Consider the following 10,000-nt stretch of genomic DNA (forward strand, 5'->3'; position numbering starts at 1 on the left):
AGAAGATGGCCTAGTCAGCTATCATTGGGAAGAGAGGCCCCTTGGTCATGCAAACTTTATATGCTCCAGTACAGGGGAACACCAGGGCCAAGAAGTGGGAGTGGGTGGGTAGGGGAGCAGGGCGTGGGGAGGGTATAGGAGACCTTCTGAATAGCATTTGAAATGTAAATGAAGAAAATATCTAATAAAAATTTGAAAAAAAAAAAAGACCAAAGACAAAATCCCCAAACTAGCAAACAAAGTCAATAACGGATAAAACTACAAAGAAAAGTCTTCTTTGGAAAGCTCCAAGAGAAAAATGGAATGCCATGTGAGTACAGAAATGAGCCTTTTACTTTTTAAGGTTTTATTGCTAAAAAAATTAACTGTGATAGATTTTCAGTGGTTTTCTCAATGCACATTTAGAGAAAAAAAAACACTAATCTGGGGAAAGAAAATTTGTGTAACAATATCTAATTCCCAAATGCTCTATTTAGATAACAACAGATAATATATGTTACAAAAATATCAATAGCTTAATATCTACTCCTATATCTATTTTTCACCCAAAAGCCAAGAAGCAATTAATATGCATTTCTGAAACTTACAGTACATGCTACCATGATACTTAACAGATCCACTCTCTTCTCTACCATAAGTATTATAAACCTTTTCCTCCTAATTAAAGTGCAATTAATTCAACCAACCTTCAATTACTCTTCTACAACACTGTCCAACTTAGACAATAAAGCAGCCTCTAGGATGAGTTTTAAACCTGGGCTAAAATAGACTCCTACAGACCAAAATGGTTCTGGGATTTCTCTCTGTAGTGTAATTTAGATGTCATATCTAATTTGCTGTCATGACTATTGTTTCACAGTGCAATTTGTATGTCGTTTTGAATGGTAAAGGCATCATAGCTTTATTGAATTAAACCTTCTGTCTTTATTTAGGGTCTGATGTTACATGTTTGTGCATTTATGTTTATGTCTGAAAAGCTGCTTGACATCAGGTAGTAGAAAAAAGGATATGCTTTTCTGATGTTTTCTTAAACCTCAGAAAGTATAAACATAAACTGGATAAAATTATCTCTAAATGAAAGAAGCAGAATACTGCCTGTTACTATTACTTATTTTAAAGGTAGAAGTAGTGAAATAAGAGCTGTGGTTACTGATGGCCTGACAATTCTGTAACCTAATGCCTTGATTACTAATTCTATTGGTCAATTAAGAATTTTCCTTAACACTGAGATTCTGTGACGCTATCTTAAACAGGTACTCTGTTTAAGATACCATAACTCTGAAATCAGAAGACATGAAATGCACCTTAGTGTCAACTCAAAAGGGACCCATACTATAATATTCACTTTATTATCTGTGGCTGTCCTTGTTCTGGCCTACGAGTTCAAGTCCTAATACCATGACTAAGACCAAGTATGAAAGTCTTCCATTAGACCACTGGAATAGCCTTTTAAGTAATTTTTAGTGCATGAAATTTCATAAAGTTTTTACTAGATAATTACACTTCCTGATTTTGTAATTAGTGGAAGTACATGCAATTACATAATAATTATGATAGTAATTACGTAATTAAGATGTATAATTATGTAGTAAAAAACATCATGGAAATAAAACCATCTACTGTGTAAGCACAATACATTTTAGAAGTAAATTCACCAACTCAACTGTTTAAAAATACTTTTCTTCAAAATAAAGTGATTAGCTTACATTATGATCTAACTGCTTAAAAATTGTTTAATATTTTTTTCTCTCATTGGTGCTAGAAATGAGTCTTAAAAGTACATGACAGAAAATCTTAACAGGCCCTTCTCATTCTTAACCACTAAAAAGAAAAAAAAATCACAGTATGTTTTGCAAATGGAGGCCACCAACCACACTACTTTATCACCTAGTCACTGCAACACTGGTGCCCTTGTTTGTGCTGCTGTGCCTGGCATTATAAAAGGGGAAAGGAAGCTGCTCATTGAAAAGACAGTAATAGGAAAATGATTTTATAAAACGAGTCACATGTCTGTCATCATAGCATGCCTCTGGGTCCCCAAGTACATAAAAATGCAAAGGCTGAGTGCGTATTTACAGAAATGGGCTTAAAGAAAAGACACACAATTAGAATCTGGAAGTTTGCTGCCCAAATGTATGGCAACTTTCACATACTACCTTAGTTATACTAAAAAGAATGACAGAAAATATACAGAACCAAGACACTCCTAGCTAAGGGCAAAGCAATTAAGGTGACAATTTCCTGGAAAATGTACTTTCTTTGGCTACACTGTTAGTTAAAAACAAAACAGGCAGTAACCAGAACAACAAAGCAGTGTGACTATATGCTTTGTCACTGTTGTAGTGAACAAAAACCAGACCATAAAAATCACCTGCCAGAAGCAAAGTAAATTTCAAGCAGTTTTTTTGCAGCCCACTTAAAAAAAAAAAGTCATTTCACTTAAAAAAAATCTACTTAAAATCTTTACAAGTGTGCTAAGTCAACACTGTAATGAGGTCCAGAAGATGGACAGTGAAACTTCAGCCTGGGAGCACATGGAGTGGCCCTCATATGAAATGGGCGTGTACCTATATTCTGCTCTCTCGCTCTCTCGCTCTCTCTTTTACTTCTCCCCCGTTCTTTCTAGCTATGAACAAGCAAAATGGATAGAGATCATGCTTTCTTGCTTTTGTCACGTCCCTACCCCTCATCAAGCTACTACATTTTCAGCTTAAGTACAGAGTATATTTCAAAGTCCAGGCTGTGATAGAAAGTCCATTTTAAAACTTGAGCAGAGCTCCTGGAGTTGACATATTTGTCATTTCAGAGTTTAAGTACAAGGATGGTCTTAAGCAACGAATGGGTAAAAATGGAAGTAGGCTTTAGTTATTAGGAGGAACTATGTCTTAAATCAGTGCTTTACAAAGCTTAGCATGTCTAAGAATTATCTGTGGAGCTTGTTAAAATGCAGGTGTTGATGCAGCAGGTCTGGGAGGCCTGGAAGTTTGCATTTCTAACAACCTCCCAGGTGATGCCAATACTGCTAGTACACTGATCACACTTGGGAAAATGCAAGGAAAAACCAGTTGGTTTGCATTTATTTATGTTGTTTTCACTCCTCAAATTGTGAATTGTTAGAGTAACCATTGCAAGATGAGTAAAATTCTTTGTGAGAAATTGTAGCGTTTTGAATTTTTCTTATTGTAAAAGCTGTCTATAACTTGAAAATTACAGAAAAATAAAAAGGTCCATGCCATGACATGGACCTTGCACTTAAAGAGCTGTAGTTACCTTCACAGCATTGGACCTGTCAACTTCTGTTATGGATGAAGGAGGGACTCAGTTAATGGTTGTGATGCAATGGGGAAACGGATTTTCTTCAGCAGTACAGCCACTTGCAAACTGCCCATGCTGATGCAGCAATCGTATTTAAATTCAGTGTGATGCATTCATGAAGGTACCCAGAAGTAGAAGGGGATCTTAGGTTGGGAGGAAGAGGGTAAGCAGGAGGGGGCCAAGAGGAAGGAATGTGAAGGGAAATAGGATTAAAATACATTAGATATGTATGAAACTGTCCATAATTTAAAAATAGAAAATAAAAACAATCAACCAAGATAATGATTATAAAAATATTTTAGTGTTCCTCACTAGTTTTCCAATCTTGCAAATCATTAAACTTGTTTTGCACTTTAACATTACAAATTGTTTCCTCTTGACACTTAAGAGTAAACTTGTGTAGTATCTAACAACTGCAGCAACCATTCACTTTTCTATTTGGTTGTTGTTGTTGTTATGCATGTGTATTTCTTTTGATTTTGATGGTATGAGATTATTTATTCCATGTGTTTTCATGGTTGTAGTTAACCTCCTTAGGCAGCGTGGTGAACTAGTTAGTTTCTATCTTCAATTTGACATAACCTAGAGTCACTTGGGAAGGGGAAACCTTAACTGAAGAACTGTTTCTATCAGACTGGCCTGTGGCCATATCTGCAGTCTTGATTAATAATTGATTTGAGCAGCAGCCTCCGTAAGCAGGAGGGCCTGGGATGTATAGAAGTTAGACAGCAAGCCAGAAGCAATGTCCCTCTGTGGTCCCTTAACAATGAATTGTCACCCCATAAAAGAAAGCCGACATAAAACCCTTTCCTCCCCGAGTTGCTTTTTGTCATGGTGTTTAGTCACAGCAAAAGAAAAGCAAACCAGGATACCTGGCTTCAAAATTCTTTCCATATTTCTATAATTGCTTCTTAAACATGTTGTGAACTGCTAACTTATGAACTTCTATCATAAAAATTCCCTTAAACTAAACAATAAAATACTTAAAAGAACACAACTCAAAGCATTAGTTGTATGTAAAAAAAAATACACAGAAAGAAAACCCAAGTTTAACATTATCTGTTTAAAATCTGTTTTATTTAGAAAACCATTTCCACAACTGTGAAATAATTTTAAGAAAAATACTGAGTAAGATTTTTACTTTTCTACGCACTTTACAGGTATACTTTCCTTGGTATTAGTTATTAAAACTAAAATTTCTGGGAAAAAAGCCAGAGGTGATCTATAAATGACTACAAGTAAAAAGGCTCTCCCAGTAGAGCCGCTATCCATATGAACTCATAGTTATTCTGACAGCACACACAGGACCTGTATAAGTTCAAATCAAACCAAATTCCAACATGGAGGAAGGTGGGCATCAATTTTCAACCCTAGCCAAGGAGCATATTTATGTAAGTTGACCACACTCCAGTGGAAGGTCACACATCCACAAACATATATGAACAGCACAAACTGGACTTGAAGGGTTTTAAAACAAACAAACAAACAAAAAGGACACAATGTTGGGAAGCTGGGGAAGGGAGGTAGGAGCTGGAGCTGGAAGGAGTTGGGGGAGGCAGATGAATACGATCAAAACACTCTGTATAAAATACAATTTAAAAAGCCAGAAAGCAGAGAGAAAGCCTTTCTTAAAAATTCTTTTGGGGCTGATGAGATGATTTGCTAGGTTAAAGCAATTGCTGCCAAGCCTGACAACATGAATTCAATTCTGAAAATCTACATGGTAGAAAGAGAGAACTAACTCCTGCAAGGTGTCCTCTGCTCTCCACTTGTATGCTCTGCATGAATGTGAATGAAATAATAAATGAATGAAATACAATAAAAATTCAAGTTTCCAGAGAAACAACTCAACTCATGGGCTTAAGAGCAAAGTAACTGGACCAGACAGGCCCTCTGTGACACAGCTTTCTTTCTAATGCCCTGAAGGATTGAACAAAGTAAATTCTAAGGATGTCAACTGGCTGAGAGAAGACTCCAGGGGTTCTTTGCTACTTTTCTTTCAGTACTTTTAGCAATAATGAGCCTCTCCTGCATGTTGACTTTAGCAGTCCAAGAAATAGAAATCCTTAATACTGAAAGGCGACCTGACTCGGGATGTTTAGACATCTCCAACTTGTAAATAATTCCTTCGGTAAAATCCTTATCTTCTGGTTTCAAGAAAGAGTGTACCTTTATAATCCCCTTCATGTTTTAGAACTAACCACTGCCTTCCTTGGAAATCATTTTTTCAGAGTAATATAGCTGTGCTCATTTTATGAGCAAACTGCTCAGCTGATAGCAAGAAAAGACTAGGACCCTTGAACAAGTGTGGGAAGCAGTCAGCTTGGCTCACTCACCAGTTCAGAGACCTGATAGTCTTTGAGTTCAAGCTTTGTATCAGCCAAATGACAGACATTTGCCTTTAGTTATTTGCAACGTGTGGAATCTACATAAGCAATATGTGAAAGTATGAAGGAAGTTTTATAAGTTTAATTTATGGCACACCTGAGTCAAGGCAGACAATACAGAGTTCTGCTTTTCTTAAAGCCATTCCCCAGTAATAAACAGTACTATTTTCTAGGAACAATTTTCCCCAAATCCCTGAAATCGCTTGTGTGACCTTGTTTTCCTCTGGGAATTCTGTAATCAAATATTTAGTGATTAGGCTACAAGATGCAGTCCTGTCTCGATGAACTTAAGTGAAAGAGAAAGCAAAATAAAACACTTGAGACTGCTCAAAAAGGTCACAGGGGAATGCAAAAGATGGAAACATTTCTTTAATTCAATTTGTTCATCAACCCAGTGCTGTTTCCTCATGGGCCGTCTTGAGGTAGTATTATACCCGTGAAATAAAATAAGAATGCTTAAGCATCAAGGAAGAGACAATGGTACCAGATAACAAACTTCTTTCTAGAAATATACTAAAGCCTGAACTGAAAGAGCAATTAGTGTTCTCTCTCTTTGCTTAAGGCAAGTTGATCAGGCTAGTGGTAATAATATCCTATTTAGCACCTGATGAATCTGCCTTTCCCCAACAGACTCTGAGGGTGTCCAGGGCAGGGATTATCAGCCATTTATCCTGCTTTCATTGACATTTAAGAGTTCACACTCAACACATAATAAAACCTACACATAATGTTGTGTTTATTATTTCTCCATAAAGAAAAACAGATTCTTCAGGGAAAAGAGACCTTTTTCTTTCCTGCATTTATAAAAGCAGATAATTCAAGTACCTGGGCAAAGATGTGAATTGATTCTGGTTTCCCCAAACTGCTCATTTATTCGTACTCAGGCCAAGGCACCACAGGATGAGGCAGTCAAATATGACCATTTTATGCTGCCATCCTGGAAATGGATTTTTACTTCACATATTGCCACAATGTTCTAAAACCTCCCTTGGACCCATTATGCCATCTGTGTACATTCTGGAGCAGTTACAACAATAATGCCAATGTCCCACAGAAATAAGACTTTTAAAAATATTATGTAGTTACCGTGAGCATGCAGTAAACACTTCACTAAAGTGAGTAACAATCCTTTAACATTTTAAAGGAAAGGGGGAAATACCAAATGGGGTTAATTCACATTATGGACTAATGGTCTATACATTTTCATTTGAAAGAAAAAAAAAAGCTTTGACAGAGCTACTTTTCACTGTAAAGATAAATAAACCTCTTTCAAATAATTTGTAGATGTTTCTCCCAAGTCAAATTGCTGAGTTTCAAACAAAAATTAAAAGCACCACCCAGCTACAACCTTTAAAACATAGGCTTTCTAATGTGAATGGTAAGACAATCTTAGTGAAGGAAACGTTGCTAGGAACTGCAAGGAAAGCAGAGGCTCCAGCAAACACTTCACACACCAGTCACAGGGCACTTGTTGACAGATGATGCTTAGATTGCACTGACCACAATGTAACTGTGCTACAACTGACATTTTTCACATGGTGTCTGATAGTAACATCTACTGTGTTCTGGCCTAGGTCCAAATTACATCAATATATTTGCCTTTTGGTTCCTACAAGTTTAAAATTCAGTTTTATACTAAAGAATCCCTTGAATAGCAAACTAAAAGAGAACTTAATTTCAAGTAATAAAATGAGAAGTGATTTTACTATGTTATAGTACTATACATTAAGGAAATTTCTCCTCATTACTGTTCTCCCTGATATATAAGTATCCTTACTTCCCATTTTCCTCATAGACTACAACTTCTATTAAATTCTCTTTTATTTGGGAACATTTTCCCTGATCTATTCAAGATGTATTGGACAGTGGTTTTCTTTTTCTTTTGAGACAAGGTCTATTACATAACCCTGGCTATCCTGGAACTCCCTTTGTAGACTGGGCTGGACTTGAACTCCTAAGAGATCCACCTGCCTTTGCCTCCCAGGTGCTGGGAACAAGCTAACCTACAGTGAATAACCTACATTGGCTAGAACATACATTAATAATATCACAAGTAAACACTGGCTAGATACTAGACATTAATAAATGTCATTAAGCCTATTTATTAATAGGCAGAAGGAACTTCTTGTCTACATAAGTTCTATGTCATAGAAAACATGTTGTGGAGACAAAGTGGTTGTTGAATATCCAAAGACAAAATACTAATATTTCAACCAAGAACTTCATTTAGTTGTAAAAAGGTTTTCTTTCCAAGGACAGATAAACTAAGGAAGTCAAGGTAATAAAAAATAATTTCTAGAGTATCTCATAGATAAAAAAGTGAAGTTACTTATGACCAGAATTGAAAATATTGAGACCAAATCAAGGGCAGCATGGAAATTTTTATGTGAAAAAACTCCAGCCATATTTGTAGGTTTTTATATGCTGTTGAGGTTGCCTCCAGCCCTAATACCAACCAACAAAGCCCTGAATTGATATTCGCTGACAAACAACATAAACACTCTGTAGGTAACTAATAAGAAAAATGTGTAAATTTGCCTTTTTTATTTTTTACAGGTAATAGAAAAGTTGTCAATGTGATTTTCAGGTAGGAGAAAAAAACATGCACTTGTCATGACATTTTCAAATACTTTAAGTTATGTAACAAAGCTTTTCCCAGACCCATTAAGTCCCACAGTGCCTGCAAGTCTTGTGTAAGGAAATGCTGGGTACAGAAGGCTCCAGGCAGCATCTGATCATATGGGTTGAGGTACCTATACATTCTCTTAGGATGGAGTCAATAAAAGAACTCCACCCCACTCCTCTCTTTCAAAATGAACCTAGGCTTTTAGTGAACAGCGGAGACACACTCCAGGTCTATTTTTTTGTGGTAATATCTAGTTTTTGTAGGCCCAACGATCACGTTGCCTATGCTTACTTTATTACAATTACTAAACTCTATAGAAAATAGCATTTTCAAAATATAGCATTTAAAGAGTCCTTTTTGTACTGTTCCTCCCCCAAAAGCTTGCTTTAATAGAGAACAATGTAAGACAGGCTGTGGGGACCAAAGCTGGGGATTCCTATGCTACCGCCCCTCATGTAGGGGATCCCTGTGTTCATATAGGCCCCTACAGCCTGCTTCTGAGACAGCAATGTGATGCTGTGTGAACAGCCTGACACAGTAGGTCTGGCTTTTATGATGCAAATTTCCACTTTAAACTCAAAGGTAATTACAGTATTTTAACGTACCTTTCTCATGTTCAGTAAGTTTTTCCAGTGCACAGTCCGCATCAAAAATGTACCGGTAAAAGCACAGCTGGGTGTACAAGGACTTGTCAGAATACTGCAATATAACAGAAAATAAATGAATACTACTATGGGGGGATGAAGATCATTCTCAGCAGACTGTATTCTCTAATTTTAACTTCCATATCAAGCAACATTCTGTAAAGAAACAGGGTGAGTAAGGAGAGTAAGAAGAGGATCACACTAATGGAGTGTCCCCCTCATATAACACAGGTACCTTCCACAATTCAGAATAAATCCTGCCACTTGGATCACAGATTACTACTTGCGAAGCTGCAGACCGATTACCCCTGCTGTCAAAAAACTGATTTTGTCAAATTGCAAATTCCTATGCACCCGTGACAATTTTCACTGTTAATTGGGAAAAGTGGTACTGTGCTTCCTAACTGGGACCTGTCCATGCTAGCAGGAAGTTAAACAATTTCTGGAAACACTTTAACATATATTGCTATACTATGAGCCCAATTTTCTGAGTCATGGTGACAATATATTGCCCTTGCCAACAAATGGCTTATAGATACAATGTTGGCATTTAAGAAGACCACCTGTTCTGTGCTAATCTGAAGTGGGCAACAGATGATATCTGAGAAGTAGCATGAAATAACAGGATTTCCATCCTACCATGGCAAAGCAGTAGCAAGTTCTAACTTAACAAAGCATTTGGAAATGTGTCTGCATCCTCACTCATTCAGTAACATATGTTGAATGCTGGTGTTCCTGGCTTTAGAGTTACTATGTATGTCCTTTTAAAGAACTGTGTCTCATCCTGTGTGAAGGGAAAGACACATGCATCGAATTCAACAAGTAACATGAGAATTATTTAGTGATGGCACTCAAATGCAATTCTACTTACTTTAAGCCACCTGTTCTAGAAATGTTCTTTCCATGCTCCTATGGAGCCAGATCCCCATGAAACCCTCCAGCTGGAGAACAATCAGCTTGTATCTTGGCTGGGGGTTGGGGGTTTCCTACCAAGGCCAAACAATCAGATACTTAGAACTTATCAAATA

The 10,000-nt window shown here is 36.9% G+C and overlaps 1 protein-coding gene across 2 annotated transcripts in view; it reads right to left on the reverse strand.

Annotated features, from left to right (window-relative positions):
* The window catches only part of Pola1 (DNA polymerase alpha 1, catalytic subunit), a 315,971-nt gene that overhangs the window by 64,687 nt on the left and 241,284 nt on the right, over positions 1 to 10,000 (reverse strand). For both annotated transcript variants that reach the window (XM_021187798.2, XM_029534305.1), the window contains one exon: positions 8,934 to 9,027. In XM_021187798.2, the coding sequence (XP_021043457.1) occupies positions 8,934 to 9,027 (94 nt within the window). The remainder of the gene's footprint in view (positions 1 to 8,933; positions 9,028 to 10,000) is intronic.

Source organism: Mus pahari, chromosome X, assembly GCF_900095145.1.
Source record: "Mus pahari chromosome X, PAHARI_EIJ_v1.1, whole genome shotgun sequence".
NCBI classification, from domain to species: Eukaryota; Metazoa; Chordata; class Mammalia; order Rodentia; family Muridae; genus Mus; species Mus pahari.